We start from the raw sequence: 19,086 nt of genomic DNA on the forward strand, positions 1-19,086 counted from the left end.
CTACTGTAAATTTGACAGTGCAGTTTGATTAACAATCATTTAAGCTTTCAGCCAATAACATATGTCTATGTTCTGGGAAATGTTCTTGTTACTTACAACCTCATGCTAATCGCATTAGCTTACGTTAGCTCAACTGTCTCGCAGGGGATCCACCGATCCTGAAGAAGTTTACCGCCACTGGTATCTACTAACCCTAGCCTTAACCCTAAACTTAACCCTTACCCTAATCTTAGCAAGCAGTTGCTTATCAACATATAGTTTGTTGATAATATGACCATCTGTAGAGCATCAACAGATGGACTATCCAGATCCGGACTATCCAAATAATGTGTGACTGTAATATGTATTGTGTGTCAAGGACAATTGGTCAGATTTTTTACTAATCAGATATTTTGTTACAGTATGTTGTCTTATAGTGATTTGTCCATGGTAGGCCATTTTGAAATGTACTGTATAAAACCCTCATTATTTATTTTCTTTTGTAAAAACCCTGAAGAATTCCAAAAGCCGAAATGCATTGGTTTTTAATTGTAACAATCAAGAAGCTTTATTATTTATTTCCATTGTCCTAAGAGTTTCTGTCTGAGGGAAAGAATTTGACTAGATTAGAGTTTTTGGCACTCAAAGTTAATCACTTGATGAAAGTCCTTGCTGTCACATGAGAGTTTCAAGTGACACTTCACACACTGTTCCTCTGGCCAAGAGCCCCAAAAAAGGTGATCTTCTCCGTCTGCAAGGCAGCAACAGCCAGGCATTCATGATGTCAAATATATGGCAAGAATGGCAACCGCAGGGAAGAGACGGGATTACAGTATTCAGTCAAGGCTGCTTCTGTGGTGTCTATTGTCTTAGGTCAGATAGCACAGCTCACTGCAGTAGTGGAACACCAGCGTCAGGTAGTAGAGTGACATCACCTGTCTGGCTGTGCGGAGTAGAGGCTCAAAATGGCACCTCAGAAGTCTTTGTCCCAGCCTGACAGCTCATCTGGAGGCTCCTCCAGCTCTGGGGGAAAGATGTCAAAGTGGCTGTGGTCCATCGGCCCCTTCAGCTGGGGAGAGGAACATCAAAGAACACCCGTCAGATACAGTCACATCCAAGAACTCCTTTGACGGTCATATACCTGTACTCTATACTTTTGTGATTAGAGTACTACGCATCAGAACACTTCACCTCTCTCTTCAGTGGGGATATGAGTTTCTGGCATCTCAGCCCCTCCCCGTTGAAGCCCTGGAACCACCTGCAAGACATCCCAAACAGTCAGCTATTCATTTTCTGTCAGAACTACAGATCCCATCATCCCCCAGTGCCCACACACTCCACCAGACCCAATACAATACAGAACAGTTGGCATAGATATTGCATACATGCACACACATCACCCCACAAAGACAGACCCCAGCCTATAGGACCCTGTATCAAGCAGTGAAAATTTTTATTTATTTTGCACACACACACAGGAGTATACAGTCACAGCAACACTAAAAACAGAATGATTTAGGTCATATTGAACTGCAAATAGGGCCACTAATGTTTACATACCATTTCTACCAAACATCACTTGCCTACACAGAACAGGAACATCTCTCTAATGACCAAACAAAGGTCAAAATGGCTGTCACGATTTTATGATTTGCTCAGTGAGTTCCTCCAGCTTTGAGCATTAGTGCTCAGATGACTGTTGAGAGGGAGCCAGCTCTGCCAGTCCTATGGTCTATTCAGGCTCTGCTCTGCTGATTAAATAAGGAGGCAGATGCACCCCCCATTCTCACAACTAATTGCTCCCAGGTGAAAGTGCTGTTTTGTTATGCAGTACTGACTATTGTGACATGATACTGAAGAGAAGGGAGGGGGTAGGTGCTCAACACACATTGCTCTGCACAGTGCAGAGAGGTATGACACCAATAGGTTCAGAAATAATTATCCTAATGTCTCGGGTGACTGAACGGAGAGAGAATGATCCATAGCCTACTGGTTATGAAGGCACCACTGAGCAAGTTGTTCAAACTGAGCTGGATTTATATCACATTTGATCAGAAATCCATCAATGGCTGAATACGTTAAAGAACCGTAGCTGATCAGTGGCTAGGATCTAGGATCTGTCTAGGTGTGTAGTTGCTGTTGATGATGCTTTATTAAAAATAAGCAGACCTACTTGTGTTTCTTAATGTCGAGGATTCCGTTCTTCTTATTACCAAGCCTATCCACAGGGTTGAGCCTAAAGGCAGGACAATATATATATGTACCTGTTATTGTTGACAACCATCTGGACAAACGGAATGCTAACATGATTGCAGCTAATACCCTATACACACACACGAAAGCAGGTTGATACAGTAGATATGACACAGTCTATTTGATTCAGACCTGGTCTGGTTTGATATGTGATTATTATCCATGTAGGACTCATGGACCAATTACATTCAGTTGTTTTTGTCTGGTCAATTACTAAAGGCTCAATTGCTGTGTGACTCACTGAGGTGGCCAAAGGATTTTAAACATGGTGCTCACTAGCCTTGTCCAGTAGCCTATTTATGACCAATCAAATATCAACATACTGTTTTGTCAGCTGAAAGTGTGTCAATGTGCACTCTGGGTTGTTAGTAAATTCAGAGCGTTGTCAGATTGTCCATGCATAAATTCAGATCGTTTCACTCTCTGAGCGTTCAGAGCACACACTGGATGCTCTGGTAGGGTTTAATCTGAGTGTTCTGAACTCACAACAGCAGTCAAGCACCCAAGCTAACAGGCTAAAGTTGGCTAGCTTACTAGCTACTTCCAGACACAAATGAGTGAACACACTCTACTGCCCTAGCAGAGCTAGTTGGACTGTTTTCATGTAATTTAGAGGGTTAGTGAATGTAACTGTGCTGCTGGCAACAATTTAATTAAATATTTTTTTGCAGATGTTTACTGTCACCTGTCATATCCACACGTGAAGGGCGTTGGTATATTCCTTCATTATTCTCTCTGGTACTCTGGCACTCTCAATACAGAGTGCTCTGCTATCAGAGCAGACTGCCAGATTGAATTTACAAACACATCCTTTATATGCTGCCAATTACCACCACGACAACATTTAGATCCAGAGGATCTTCGTCAGGTTTACTGGTGTTAAGGTGCTAATCGGGAGAATACAGTGAGTAGGGACTGTTATTAGCACCTCACAACCCTGAGCTGCACACTCCACACCCCATCCCCCATGACTGGAGCCTGAGAGTCTAGGGGGTACCATAAACCAGCCTCTCAAACTCTCTCTGACCTGTGTGACTTGTGCCCTGATAGGTTGCTAGGGATGTTACTAGGGGGACGGACATCAATTACTAGGGGGACGGACCACAATTATTATTAATTTAAAAAACATTTTATTTAACCTTTATTTAACTAGGCAAGTCAGTTCAGAACAAATTCTTATTTACAATGACGGCCTACCCCGGCCAAACCCGCACGACGCTGGGCCAATTGTGCGCCACCCTATGGGGAACTAGGGTTTCATTATTTTTGTTGGCTTTACCTCAAACAAAGTAGACAGACAGACACACTGTTAATTTAATTCAACTACAGCCTTATTTGTCGCTTAATGGGATTACTACAGCAGCAGTCAGTGATGCCACAGCCACATACTTGCAGAGTCTCCTGATGAGGTCATCGGGGCGCTTGCTGATCCTCTTGGGGAACTCAACCTTTTCAATCCCATGGAGGACCATGGTGTAGATCTTTATAGGGTCAGTTCCAGAAAATGGTGGGCTGGAAGAGGTGGTTTGGAGGGTAGAAAACGTGTAGAAAACAAATAGGGGATCTTGAGGGATCTTGCTCATGATGAACATGACAGGCTCTAGCTAAATGGTATCGTGGATATGCTTGGGGCACTTGCACACACTGTATTGTCTTATGCAGCCCAACAAACTATCTCAAGTAGGCTGATAGACACTCATACACTCAACATCCTAGTGTCATATGTTACCGTGGTTGGGGAATGAGGCCTAACGTCTAATGGTTCCTCTCAGAGTGAAGTGCCTGAAGAGCCTTATTCAAGATTCAAGCACATACTCAGTGTCCACAACACTCCACCCTTTTGGGGCACTGTTATTGTCAAAGGCAGATCACATCACAGGTCATACTGTCCTACTGACTCACCTGCCAGTCAGCAGCTCAAAGATGAGGATCCCTAGAGACCAGCAGTCAGCTCCAAAGTCATGGCCCTTGTTCATGATGACCTCTGGGGCCACATACTCTGGGGTCCCACAGAATGTCCATGTCTTCTTCCCCAGGCCTATCCTCTTAGCAAAACCAAAGTCAGCCTGTGGAAACAGACAGATACTGTAACATGGACACCCCTTCAAACATGTATGTCATAGTTTTGGCTATAGAAGGCTAGAATGATCTTACTGAAGAGCTAAGAGACTTTCAATTTGTCACCGTCATAGGATGCCACCTTTGCAACAAGTCAGTTCATCAAATTTCTGCCCTGCTAGAGATGCCCCGGTCAACTGTAAGTGCTGTTATTGGGAAGTGGAAACGTCTAGGAGCAACAACGGCTCGGCCATAAAGTGGTAGGCCACACAAGCTCACAAAATTGAACAGCAGAGTGCTGAAGCGTGTAGCGCACAAAAAAAAGAATCTGTCCTTAGTTGCAACAATCACTACAAACTGCCTGTCATGACTTCCGCCGAAGTCGGTCCCTCTCCTTGTTCGGGCGACGTTCGGCGGTCGACGTCACCGGTCTTCTAGCCATCGCCACTCCACTTTCATTTTCCATTGGATTTGTCTTGTTTTCCCGCACACCTGGTTCACATTCCCTCATCAGACTAAATGTATATTACCCTCTGTTTCCCCCATGTCTGTGTGTGGAATTGTTCTTTGTGTAGGGTGTTACGCTACAGGCTGGCTTGCGTTAGGTTTGTTTCAAACCTAGGTTTGTTTGTTTTGTTTAATCCGGTTCATGTTACCGTGGTTGTGCTTTGTGTTGCCTCGCCTGTGCCTTTGGGCCAGGGTATATATTAAAGTTCTCCTGTTATCAACCATCTCTGCTCTCCTGCACCTTACTTCCCGGCAACCAGTTATTCACTCCGTTACACTGCCTCTGGAAGCAACGTCAACACAAGAACTGTTCATTGGAAGCTTTCCATGGCCGACACAGACCACTATTCACAATGCCAAGTGTCGGTTGGAGTGGTGTAAAGCTCACCACCATTGGACTCTGGAGCAATGGAAACGCCTTCTCTGGAGTAATGAATCACGCTTCACCAACTGGCAGTCCGATGGACAAATTTGGGTTTGGCGGATGCCAGGAGAATGCTACCTGCCCGAATGAATGGTGCCAACTGTAATGTTTGGTGGAGGAGGAATAATGGTCTATGGCTAGGTCCATTAGTTCCAGTGAAGGGAAATCTCACCGCATACAGTACAATGATATTGTAGAGGATTCTGTGCTTCCAACTTTGTGGCAACAGTTTGGGGAAGGCCCTTTCCTGTTTCAGCATGACAATGCCCCCGTGTACTAAGCAAGGTCCATACAGAAATGGTTTATTGAGATCAGTGTGGAAGAACTTGACTAGGCTGCACAGAACCCTGAACTCAACCCTGTCGAACACCTTTGGGATGAATTGGAACAGCGACTGCGAGCCAGTACAAACCACCCTACATCAGTGCTTGACCTCACTAAACCTCTTGTGGCTGAATGGAAGCAAGTCCCAGCAGCAATGTTCCAACATCTAGTGGAAAGCCTTCCCAGAAGAGTGGAGGATGTTATAGCAGCAAAGGGGGGACCAACTCGATATTCATGTCCTTGATTTTGGAATGAGATGTTTGATGAGCAGGTGTCCACATACTGTTGGTCATGTAGTGTATGACTATGTACAAACAACTGAAAATGAGCAGTGATCAAATTAAGGTATATTACCATTTTGACATAGCCTTCTGCATCCAGTAGTAGGTTCTCAGGTTTCAGGTCTCTGTAGATGATTCCTCTGGCGTGGAGGTAGTCAAAGGCTTCCAGGACACAGGCAATGCAGAAGCGGGCTGTCTGCTCCTCAAACTCCTGTTTCACAGTCAAGGCCAACATTAAGACACATACTAGGATTTTGTACTGATTACTTTTAATTGGCATCATAAGAGCAATAGTAATGGCATATTTTTTTTAGGCACAAACTCCACTACGGTTCATTGGACAAAGCCTATGGGAAAATGAATGGAGTTTTTGTAGGATTTTGGAATAAACGTTGAAAATAAGGTCTGTGATAAACACAGGCTTAAGACATCTTATACATTTTGTTCTATGAGATAATCTTAATCAGCTAACATAACTTATGAATTTTGAAGCATTTATGTAATTCAAAAAAACACGACGCACATAAAGGCTTCTTTCCCCATTCATTTTTCCCCATAGGAACGGCTTTACGAAACAAAACGTTGTGTTTTTAGGACTACAAGCTGGCGAGCTCTATTGATTACAGGCTTTTGAGGTGTTTTAGCAGATGTAAGACAACCTACACTCACATGTCCCGTAGTACACTCCACAGTTCACCACCCAGGCAGGCCTCCAGTAGCAAGTACACATACTTGTCATCTCGGAATGTCCGAAACAACCTGGAACACAAAGTGACATTTAGAGGACTTAGGACCATCTGAACAATGTTACTGTTCTGGGGTTCTTAAAGACATGACTGCTTGACAGAGGTCTTCTGCTCCGCAGTATGTTTCTTTGGGTGAGGTACTTTCAGGTGTTAAGCTGCTTTTTGTTTGCCTTGGATCTGTTTGTCAATTGAGCCCCTAAGAACAGTTACTAGGAAAGCAGAGTGAGAGAAAGGAGCATTTTGAAAAAGAGAGAGAAGAGAGATGTGTGAAGATGGATATGGCATTCAAGCTGAACTTTCCTCTTTGAGTGGCAGCTGGAATCAGTGTTTGCCCAGACCTTTTGTCCTTGAATGTCACAGGGCGGATAAATCAAACCTCAGTCTACACTCAGCGGTGAGACCAAGGACAACGACATTCTCCAAAGGGACTCCTTAGCAACTCATACTGGACCATAGAACACGTGGAGGGGGGCCTCTCACTCTTAATAGGACAAGTTCTAACTTTCCTCTCATGAACCACTTCTTGTTTCATGGTCAACACCCTTCACTTCCACAGTCCCTTTTCCCGTGTCAATCTGAGGGCTGACTTGTCTTATAGGGTATTCAGTGAAATGAGACCTTTCACTCTCAAGTCATGGGAGTCATGGCAATAGAACTAAATCACTTGGGAAATAATAAACATCACTTTGTCTAAAACTAGCCAGGTTTCCATCCATTCATTTCATGCGGATTAATTACCTGATGTATGAAAAAAGTCATGACTGAGCTGATGGAAACGGGGGATTTTATAAATGCTGACAGACCATTTGTTCCTTCGACATGGAGGGATCTTTTTGGTCAGTAAAGTGTATTATGCGAGAAATGGCGATGGAAATGCCTTTATGTGGAAATATAGTAACCAACACATCGAAGTAAATTTGGAGTCAAGCAACGATACAGTACCAGACAAAAGTTTGGGCACACCTACTAATTCAAGGGTTTTTCTTACTATAGTGAAGACATCAAAGCTATGAAATAACACACATGGAATTATGTAGTAACCAAAAAGGTGTTAGACAGATTCTTCAAAGTAGCCACCCTTTGCCTTGATGACAGCTTTGCACACTCTTTGCCTTCTCTCAACCAGCTTCATGAGGTAATCACCTGGAATGCATTTCAATTAACAGGTGTGCCTTGTTAAAAGTTAATTTGCGGAATTTCTTTACTTTTTAATGCGTTTGAGCCAACCAGCTCTGGTGGTCGGAGGTGGTATACGGAAGATAGCCCTATTTGGTAAGACCAAGTCCATATTATGGCAAGAACAGCTCGAATAAGCAAAGAGAAACGACAGTCCATCATTACTTTAAGACATGAAGGTCAGTCAATGTGGAAAATTTCCAGAACTTTGAAAGTTTCTTGAAGTGCAGTCGCAAAAACCTTCAAGCGCTATGATGAAACTGGCTCTTATGAGGACCGCCACATGAAAGGAAGACCCAGAGTTACCTCTGCTGCAAAGGAGTTAACTGCACCTCAGATTGCAGCCCAAATAAATGCAACACAGAATTCAAGTAACAGACACATCTCAACATCTGTTCAGAGGAGACTGCGTGAATCAGGCCTTCATGGTCGAATTGCTGCAAAGAAACGACTACTAAAGGACACCAAGAAGAAGAAGAGACTTGCTTGGGGCAAGAAACATGAGCAATGGACATCAGACCAGTGGAAACCTGATGAAACCTAATGAGTCCAAATTTGAGATCTTTGCGAGATGCAGAGCAGGTGAACGGATGATCTCCTTATGTATGGTTCCCACCGTGAAGCATGGAGGAGGTGGTGTGATAGTGTGGGGTTGCTCACTCTTTGTGATTGATTTAGAATTCAAGGCACACTTAACCAGCATAATAGCATTCTGCAGCAATACGCCATCCCATCTGGTTTGCTCTTAGTTGGACTATCATTTGTTTTCAACAGCACAATGACCCAAAACACACCTCCACACTGTAAGGGCTATTTGAGTGCTACATCAGATGACCGGGCCTCCACAATCACCTGAACTCAACCCAATTGAGATGGTTTGGGATGAATTGGACCACAGAGTGAAGGAAAAGCAGCCAACAAGTGCTCAGCATATGTGGGAACTCCTTCAAGACCGTTGGAAATGCATTCCTCATGAAGCTGGTTGAGAGAATCCCAAGAGTGTGCAAAGCTGTCATCAAGGCAAAGGGTGGCTACTTTGAAGAATCTCAAATATAAAACATTTGTTTAACACTTTTTTGGTTATGATTCCATGTGTTATTTCATAGTTTTGATGTCTTCACTATTACACTACAATGAAGAAAATAGTAAAAAATAAAGAAAAACCCTTGAATGAGTAGGTGTGTCCAAACTTTTGACTGGTACTGTATGTTGTGTTGTCCTCCCACTACTACTTGTGAAAGCATGCAGTTTATTAGGCTACAGATTAAATCCATTAATGTGAACTTCACAGGGTGCTGAAAGTGAGCTTGATGCTCCTTTCCAATACATTTCGAGGGTCTTATTCTGGTGACATGATGATCGATGTTTGGTTGCCGTTTGACAAATAAAAATGATCCATGATAATCTCATCATGTATAGTTAGCCCCACCCACACTGTATCTGTGAGCTGTTGGCTATAGTGCACGTGCCAAGACCAGAGTGGGCACATTTGCAATATTACATAACGGTTTTTGTGACAAACCATCAGTCAAGTTGAAAAATGCAATTGAAACCCATTTAACTTTTTATTCGGTACATTGGAGTTAAAAATCGCAAAATATATTTTTATACGCACTATGTCATCAGGCACAGCCTTTTATCCGCAATAAGTCCGTTTGATGGAAACATCTCTGGTGTGAAAATGCGCATATTGTTCAATGCAGATTTTAGAATATTGGCATGAATATCTGTCGCCAATTGGATGGAAACCTAGTTACACTAGATTACAATATTTGTTTCAATGAATTTTAAAGCCATCGAAAGTATGTGAAAGTAAGACTGGTCTTGGCAGCATTTGCCTCATTTATATTTCAAGTTTGACTTTTGTCAGAAACCACTCTAAACATGTGTTACGCATTGACTAGATGGATACAATACATGCTGTATTCATTTCCATTGTGAATACAAACACTCTCTTCTCTGTTTCATAGATCTGAACAACGAATTTGTCCTTCACTTAACTGTTTGTTCATGCATTCAGCGGATTCACGAGGTCCCACTTTGCATCCCACTGCGATTGTATGATGTTGTATAACCATACGTTGTTTTTTATGAAACAATACAGGATCCTCAAAAAGCAAATGATGATTGGGAATAGAGTACATCTACAGTGGGGCCTGAAATTGACACCCTTGATTAAAGATGACTGTATGAAATCAATCATTTCAATACTGAGCTATATTGTATGCTCAACATTTCATACCTGCAAGACATGCTAACCTTTCACCCTTACCAATAACAGGGGAAGTTAGCTATATTGTATGCTAAAATGCTAAGTATTTTCATTATTTATTTTATACCATCATTATTGCTCATCTTTATCAATGGTGTCAATCATTTCAGACCCCACTGTATCTGATTTTCCACATGGGAGGCCTTGCAAACATCAATGTCTTGTCTCCCTCTTCAAATAAATGTGTATTTGTCACGTGCTCAGAGTACAACAGGTGTAGACCTTACAGTGACAGAGTAGTTGGCCTTGCTCTTTAGATTGAACCTGATTGTCATATGGTCCAGGTGATAGTAGTCATGCTCCATTCATATTGGAACTCCTTTACACTGATATAAACATGTATCATGTGAAGTACTCTAAGAAAACATTGCAGTTGTCAAAGCTTGAAAAAAAAAGCCTGAATAAAAGGCTATGGATGTTTACACTGCTTTGGGGACTTTGCAATAGGCAGTGTTGTGTGAGGACAACCAGAGAGCATTGTGAGCACATGACGCAGACCTGACTATGAAGTGTGACTTGGTCAGCTGAAGGACATTCCTCTCAGAGTAGATGTGCTCCTGTTGTCTCGTGTCCAAAATGTGGTTCTTTTTAATACACTTCAGAGCAAATGTGGTGTCTTCATCTCTCAGTTTCACCTGCAATATAAACATAACAATTATTGACATGATGTTACATCGTTTTTATAGCAACTGTAGGCCTATGCTGTTGTTTTTGCCGTTGCTTTATGTTGTGGTGTGACCCAGACATCAGGCCACTCACCAGCTCTACTCGGCCGAACCCACCCATGCCCAGTGTGGCTATGACCTCCAGGTCCTGGAAGGGGTCATGGGTGGGGAGGACAGCAATCCTCTCCCTGAGCCGATGCACTTCCTGGGCCTCTGGGGACGAGTCGATAACGGGGGAATGAGGCCTGTGGAAAGAGGGAAGGAGGGAGGGAGGGAGGAACCATTTGGGTTCAACTCCTAAATCTCTGTTTCTGCCCACAGTGGGGCCCTACAATGTCTGGGGTGGCTGGGTATTTGTCAATGTACGTAACTGCCATTTGTTATTTGAATTATGTGGAAACAGTAATTTTGTGGAACTACTTACAGTGCATTTCTCCTCACGTCACATCGGGAGAGCTTTTCGACATATTCCTTCAGATACGCCTGCAGCTCCTCATAAGTGCCCACCATCTGGTTGAAGTTGCTGGAGAGGTGGCATAAACACATGACTGCTGTTTCCTTTCAGTGTGTGTGTGTGTGTGCAGTGAACGCACTCACTCTCTGTCCACCACCAAGCACTGTGTGTCATTCTCAGTAGAGATGATGTTTGCTGAACGCACATCCTCACTGGAAAGAAACAAGAGTCTTATTCAGCAGAGCTACACACAATTGAATCCAATGGAAATTCACCACAGAATCATGCAATAGCCGCCAGATAATGCATGCCTTTGTCAGACAGACAGACATTCCGAGGCCCACTACTCTACAATATGGTGAAAGGATTTGATTGAAACCGCGTTGGTAAAATGTGTGGATTGTCAATCAGGGGGCTAGCAATGACAATTGATAGAAAGTGGACAAACGCATATTAACATGGGAGAACGAGGGAACCGACGGTGTGTTACAAGTGTGTTTGATACTTGCCTTGGTGCAAGACAAACCAGGTCAGAGTGCTTTTGCCCATTTAACATTTTGAGTCGGTCAAAGCGATCAGTAACAGCTCTTACCTTATGAGGGCTTTTTCTCCAAAGTAGTCGCCCACACCCAGCGTCTTTATCTCCCGCGGCTCAGTACATCCCCCTGTGGTCTGGGTGACACACACCTGGCCAGAAACCACAGCATGTTAAGGGCTATCTCTTTTGCCCTCGATCCAATATGGCAGACTACGTTTTCTGCAATCAAGTTAGCATGATCTATCACGGTCGGATAAAGCACTTCAACTTCTCTGTAACGCCAGATACGAAAATGAGTCTTTTCAGCTACAAACATGAACCATGTGTCACTTGTGTCTTACCTCTCCTTTAGCTATAATGAAGAAAGTGTTCCCTTCTTCGCCCTCCCGAATGATATACTCTCCTTTATCAAAATAGTCCTAGGCATGAGACAAAATAAATCAACAAATCTTCCCAAATCACCTGTTATAAAAAAAAAAGTCTGATTAAGAAACAAAGTAAAAGGCTCACAATTTCCAGACAGTCAACGATTTTAGAAAGCTTCTCTTCTGGCAGGTCTCTCAGTAGAGATACACTGTAAAAGTTAAGGACACAGAGATAGGTATTGGGGGGGGGGGAAATGTGGATTTAGCAATGCAACATATTCACAACTACTTCAAAGATAACCTAACTTAATAGTAGACACTGAGTGTACAAAACATTAAGAACAGCTGCTCTTTCCATGACATAGACTGACCAGGTGAAAGCTCCCTTACTGATGTCACATGATGATGAATCCACTTCAATCAGTGTAGACGAAGGGGGGGAGGCAGCGTAAATAAGGATGTTTAAGCCTTGAGACAATTGAGACATGGATTGTGTGTGTGCGCCATTCATAGGGTGAATGGGCAAGACAAAGTATTTAAGTGCCTTTGAACGGGGTATTGTAGTAGCACAGGAGGTTGCTGGCACCTTAATTGGGGAGGACGGGCTCGTGGTAATGGCTGAAGCGGAATTATGGGATGGAATCAAATACATCAAACACATGGTTTGATGCCATTCCATATATTGTAACACAATATAATGAAGGTGTTCCTAATGTAAAATGTTTATTTAAAAAAATGTTAAGGGGTAGATCAGCTTTAATATTGCAGATAAATTCCATCAATGTAATTGTCTGCATCAATTCCAATTTTTGCATTTATTTATATACATACATACATACATACATACATACATACATACATACATACATACATACATACATACATACATACATATACAGTGGGGCAAAAAAGTATTTAGTCAGCCACCAATTGTGCAAGTTCTCCCACTTAAAAAGATGAGAGAGACCTGTAATTTTCATCATAGGTACACTTCATCTATGACAGACAAAATTAGAAAAAGAAATCCAGAAAATCACATTGTAGGATTTTTAATGAATTTATTTGCAAATTATGGTGGAAAAAAAGTATTTGGTCACCTACAAACAAGCAAGATTTCTGGCTGACACTGACCTGTAACCTCTTCTTTAAGAGGCTCCTCTGTCCCCCACTGTATTAATGGCACCTGTTTGAACTTGTTATCAGTATAAAAGACACCTGTCCACAACCTCATACAGTCACACTCCAAACTCCACTATGGCCAAGACCAAAGAGCTGTCAAAGGACACCAAAAACAAAATTGTAGACCTGCACCAGGCTGGGAAGACTGAATCTGCAATAGGTAAGTGTCACGATCGTCGTAAGAAGCGGACCAACGCACAGCGTGGTGTAAATGCATCATTTAATAGATGACAAAAAACACGAAGTAAACTGTACAAAAACAATAAACAAATAACGACCGTGAAGCTATCATAAGAACTGTGTTGACACAAGCAACTAACATAGACAATCACCCACAAACAAACAGTGAAACCCAGGCTACCTAAGTATGATTCTCAATCAGAGACAACTAATGACACCTGCCTCTGATTGAGAACCATACCAGGCCGAAACATAGAAATCCCCAAAATCATAGAAAAACAAACAGACTGCCCACCCCAACTCACGCCCTGACCATACTAAATAATGACAAAACAAAGGAAATAAAGGTCAGAACGTGACAGTAAGCAGCTTGGTTTGAAGAAATCAACTGTGGGAGCAATTATTAGGAAATGGAAGACATACAAGACCACTGATAATCTCCCTCGATCTGGGGCTCCACGCAAGATCTCACCCCGTGGGGTCAAAATGATCACAAGAACGGTGAGCAAAATCCCAGAACCACACGGGGGGACCTAGTGAATGACTGTGCAGAGAGCTGGGACCAAAGTAACAAAGCCTACCATCAGTAACACACTACGCCACCAGGTGCCAGACGTGTCCCCCTGCTTAAGCCAGTACATGTACAGACCCATCTGAAGTTTGCTAGAGAGCATTTGGATGATCCAGAAGAAGATTGGGAGAATGTCATGTGGTCAGATGAAACCAAAATAGAAATTTTCGGTAAAAACTCAACTCGTCGTGTTTGGAGGTCAAAGAATGCTGAGTTGCATCCAAAGAACACCATACCTACTATGAAGCATGGGGGTGGAAACATCATGCTTTGGGGCTGTTTTTCTGCAAAGGGACCAGGACGACTGATCCGTGTAAAGAAAAGAATGAATGGGCCATGTATCGTGAGATTTTGAGTGAAAACCTCCTTCCATCAGCAAGGGCATTGAAGATGAAACATGGCTGGGTCTTTCATCATGACAATGATCCCAAACACACCGCCCGGGCAACGAAGGAGTGGCTTCGTAAGAAGCATTTCAAGGTCCTGGAGAGGCCTAGCCAGTCTCCAGATCTCAACCCCATGGAAAATCTTTGGAGGGAGTTGAAAGTCCATGTTGCCCAGCAACAGCCCAGCAACAGCCCCAAAACATCAACATCTCTCTCTAGAGGAGATCTACATGGAGGAATGGGCCAAAATACCAGCAACAGTGTGTGAAAACCTTGTGAAGCCTTACAGAAAACGTTTGACCTCTGTCATTGCCAACAAAGGGTATATAACAAAGTATTGAGAAACTTTTGTTATTGACCAAATACTTATTTTCCATACTGGATCTCTATTGTGTTCCTAATGTTCCTAAACATTCATGCACATCTCCCTTAGACGTCAATGCCTGCTTCACGGTTGAGGACCAATCCTCTAGCTGTACCTGCGTAGGAAGCTGAAGTACTCTTCTTGTGTGGCCTGTGTAGACTTCATCATAATACTCTGGAAGGTCTGCCGGTCCAGAGCCCAGATATGAGCCTGGGATACAGCTGGCCATTGGAAATCACAAGTCCGATCAACACACCACACAACATTAGACATTCACTGGGCCGGGTATTCTTAGAACATTATATGAGCTGGAAAAACATTGCGTGAACATTGCATGAACATACTTTCAATATGTGAAAAAGGTGTGTGGTTCCTACAGTACTATTCCATGCAAGATTAGAGAAAGCACCTGTGTGAAATATGGTTTTGCACATTCTAATGGCGATTTAATAGTCCCTTGGTGACTTCATAAAATCATGTGCCGCCATGCTGCTCTGTCATACATTGGTAATCGTGTATGTCACATGAGTGGTTTGCTTCACTTAAGTATGAACACTTTGTTTACGATGTGTGTGGAAAAGTATTGTATCTAAAAGGGGAAATCCTCTCATTCTAGAGACTCTACTAGTTAAACTCACCTTTCACTGTAGCAGTTCTCTTACAGTTGTACAATATAGCCAACTCTCCAAAGGCAGTCCTGGGATGCATCTCTCCAAGCAATTTGCCATTCTGCGTGACCTTTAGCAGGCCATCTGAAGGGACAAAACCTAGCCTGAGTATAGACCAACAGCCAAAGATATACTGTGTAAGAAGGTAATAAAGTCGATATGACCTGCCAGCACATAGAGGTAGTTCCCTGGTTCTCCCTCCTGGATGACCTGTTGGCCAACAGTGTAGATCCTCTCATACATGCAGTCCACCATCTCCCTCAGGTGCTGCGGATCCAGCTTCTTCAGGAAGTCGTTGTTCATGATGGCGTCATTGATTAGCTTCTTGGTGCTAGGAGCAGGAGGAGCACAGATAAGAGTCACAGACAGTCTACTTTTAGAGGTCAAAGCCTTGTTTCACCTCCATATCAATATTCATCCAGCATTTTAGTTGGAAGTCAAATATCAGCTTTGACAGCAAGTCAAGTAAGTTGGTACTTGGAGCACAAATGGGCAGATTATTTTGAATAACGTGGGTTTTATCGCCTCTGGATAACTTTTCTGAACAAAAGGATTCAATGTATTGCAGTAAAGTACTAGGAAAGCACACCAAAAGCTGAATTAGTTCACCTTAAACAGCCCACTAAGCCCTACATAAAGTAGGAGCTGCTAACTGGTGGTTGAGTTTGCGCGACCATGAGTAAACGCTTTGTCACGAGAGACTTTCAACAATGCCGTTACAACTGTATTTATACTACAGCGTTCATGTTTTCACAGATGGACAAAGCCCTATGACAAAACGGTTGATGTAGTACCGTTAGTGCTGTCAGTTTCCCCCTGTATCCCTCTTAACTACAAGGCCAATGTTATCACATCAGACAGCCGAGGGCCAGTCCATTAACCTAATATCGACCTGGTGAATGAACTAAAGCAGGAGAGTGTGAGGCAGGCAACCGAGGTCTGCTTAATTGAAGCCATAATTATCCAGTCCATACATATTGCGTATTGATGCTCAATGCCTTTGTTTCCCCGTGTGCCTTCCAATTATCCCCAATGCTAATACAGGATTTCGAATCTCCTTGGAGTGGCAGACACTACAAAGGCTTGGCCAGAGCTGTTGTTCTTTCAAGAGAGTCAGGCAGTTTTCCAGAGAACACTTGGGCTGAAAATCAATCAGAACACAGATTTGGACAATGCGCAGTTTAAAAGTAGCACCATCATTTACAATTAAACCGACATATGCACCTCTTCCTGTGAATGTGGTCTCCGTGAACACGGTCACATTGACTTTAAAACGTGCATTGCGGGCCAAACAAGATACCCCTACCTACATGTACAAATTACCTCGACTAACCTGTACCCCCCGCAAATTGACTTGGTACCGGTACCCCCTGTACCCCCTCGTTACTGTTATTTTATTTTTTACTTTATTTTATTTAGGAAATATTTTCTTGAACTGCTGGTTAAGGGCTTGTAAGTAAGCGTTTCACGGTAAGGCTTGTTGTATTCGGTGCATGTGACAAATAAAATGTGATTTGATTTGAGATCAGATTGAATCCCGGCATAGTTATATTTTTATGTGCATGTAGCCTATACCAGACACCGGCATTCTATGAGAACAAATAATGATTAAAGGCAGGCTTTATCATCACAGACCCAGCTGATTGCTTCTAGCTTATTGGGAAATCGGTTAGAATGTAATTAAATGTGGGAGAATGAGACAATAGGAACAAGTACAATAGAGGACAATCAGTCTGGGCTGTCCACCACGACATGGAAATGTTTCTAGAGTTATTATCCCTTCCAACATCCTCAACAACATTGTGTGGTACTGTTGATGTCTGACACCCACCTGGAGTCCTTGCGGACACAGGCCCTCTCTGTGGACACATGTTGGGCTCTGAAACCCCCGCAGAAGTGCCCTGAGGTGGGCTCAGCTGACACGCCGTCCTTGGCCTTGAGCCTGCAGTGGACCTCCACGGCCACCCTGTGGAAGCGGGTGGGACCCTGGTTGATGACACTGAGCATGCGGTGGCTGTGGTAGTTGGGAGCCGGAGCGGAGCAGCCCAGGCTGTTGTAGCCGATGGCATCCTGGAGCTTCTCTATTTGGGAGACTTTCGCCTCCAGCTCTCTCTGCAGGCTTTGCAGCTGCAGCTCCTGGGCTTTAAACTCCTGGTCCCTCTGTGCCAGCTCCTCTTCCAAGTGGGCTATCCTGAGCCTCAGGGGCTCCGTGTCCCACACTGGGCTGCCCTGAGGCTCCACCTTGAGGCTGGAGGCCAGGCATCTGTCCTCTGGCCGTGGGGCTTTGATTGAACCGTTGCCCATGGCCAGCTGTTGGCTGGCCACCATAGGAAAGCTCTTGGTCACCCTCGTCTTGTCAATGATAGGTCTCCGTCTGGTGAAAAGTCTCCTTTCTCCTTGAGAAGAATGTTATGCTTTATGTTACGGCCGGCTCTGTCCTTTTTGGGGCTCTAATCGAGATTTGGTAGCTAACAAAATCAATGGCGGCCCGCTGGAGGTCAGGGCACCTGGGCACGTGCCTGGTCGGTATTTGGCCATGATTACTACAAGTTTAGATAGCTAGCTAGACGAATTTACCAATCTAAACAATTGCTATCTTGTTGGATAATTGAGTGAACATGGATAATTGACATAGATAATTGAGTGACTGTCAATGACTGACATAACAAGAGACAAATTGCTGATCCACAACCAAATTTCAGTTGCTTAGGGCCCCCTAGCGGCCTGGGGCTGCTTATGTCTGGAGCCGTCCCTGCTTTATGTTAAAATAGATGTGATCAGCAACAGATCATCTTGAATAGATTTTAAATCCACAGGATATACATCCCTACGATAACATTTAATTAACTATCTCTAAATTTCCAAGCATCAATTGCATTCGGTTTAACCTCCAAAGAATGAAACTTGGTGGAAAAATACCGTACAAGCCAATGACTGTGAAAATAAGGAAGCCTATATTCCTGCATTCATTGCACGGAACTGATACAATCTCTTACAAACGGAAACATTGACATAACTGAGATACACTATCACTATATCTTGATTCTAGATCTGTGACCAGATCATATATATATATATATATATATATATATATATATTAATTAAGATCTGGTCGCATTTTTGAAGACGTTTAGAGAGTGCAATACAACGTAATTTTATATATATATATATATATATATATAATTACATTGTATTCTATTGCACTCTCTAAACGTCTTCAAAAATGTATTTAATCTGTTGTTGCTAGCAATATTCCCATCCCCAAATATCTAATTACATGTATAATTTGTCCCATGGCAAAATGTGTATAATTGCATGAAAACAGTTCTAAAACTGCTAAAAGTCTTCTCTTCCCCAAGGAAAAATGTATCAATTTGCAGGAAATTTGCTTCAATTCTGCAAAAATGTCTCTTTGATACCAAGGGGGGGGCTTTAAAATATTTTAATGCCCCCCCCCTTCATTAATGAAACTGCTTGTATACCATTTTTAATCAAACTCTAAAGTAGGAGTTGTATTCTGATATTATGAAGGTGTCCCTGAAGTATTTGCTATCACAAAGGGGGTCCGCCTGATGCAAAAAAGTTTGGGGACCCCTGTTCTAGAGAATGCAATTACCATTTTATGATATTGAAACACTGACATGCATACTGTATGCTGCAGCAACACAACAAAAAGTATGATTAAAAATGCCATGT

At 42.9% G+C, this 19,086-nt stretch overlaps 1 protein-coding gene across 1 annotated transcript; it reads right to left on the reverse strand.

Moving 5' to 3' along the window:
• Positions 1-266: 266 nt before the first annotated feature.
• Positions 267-18,449, reverse strand: LOC112253870 (cGMP-dependent protein kinase 2-like). Its single transcript, XM_024425934.2, is given in 18 exon segments — positions 267-1,048; positions 1,171-1,237; positions 2,153-2,215; positions 3,622-3,744; positions 4,135-4,298; positions 5,900-6,037; positions 6,492-6,585; positions 10,519-10,655; positions 10,780-10,930; positions 11,110-11,208; positions 11,283-11,351; positions 11,732-11,826; positions 12,019-12,096; positions 12,188-12,251; positions 14,838-14,943; positions 15,361-15,474; positions 15,555-15,721; positions 17,222-18,449. Coding segments are annotated over 18 exon segments (2,322 nt in total). The 5' UTR covers positions 17,719-18,449; the 3' UTR covers positions 267-952.
• Between the last annotated feature and the right edge of the window lie 637 nt (positions 18,450-19,086).

The sequence above is a fragment of the Oncorhynchus tshawytscha genome, linkage group LG01 (assembly GCF_018296145.1).
Source record: "Oncorhynchus tshawytscha isolate Ot180627B linkage group LG01, Otsh_v2.0, whole genome shotgun sequence".
In the NCBI taxonomy this organism is placed as follows: Eukaryota; Metazoa; Chordata; class Actinopteri; order Salmoniformes; family Salmonidae; genus Oncorhynchus; species Oncorhynchus tshawytscha.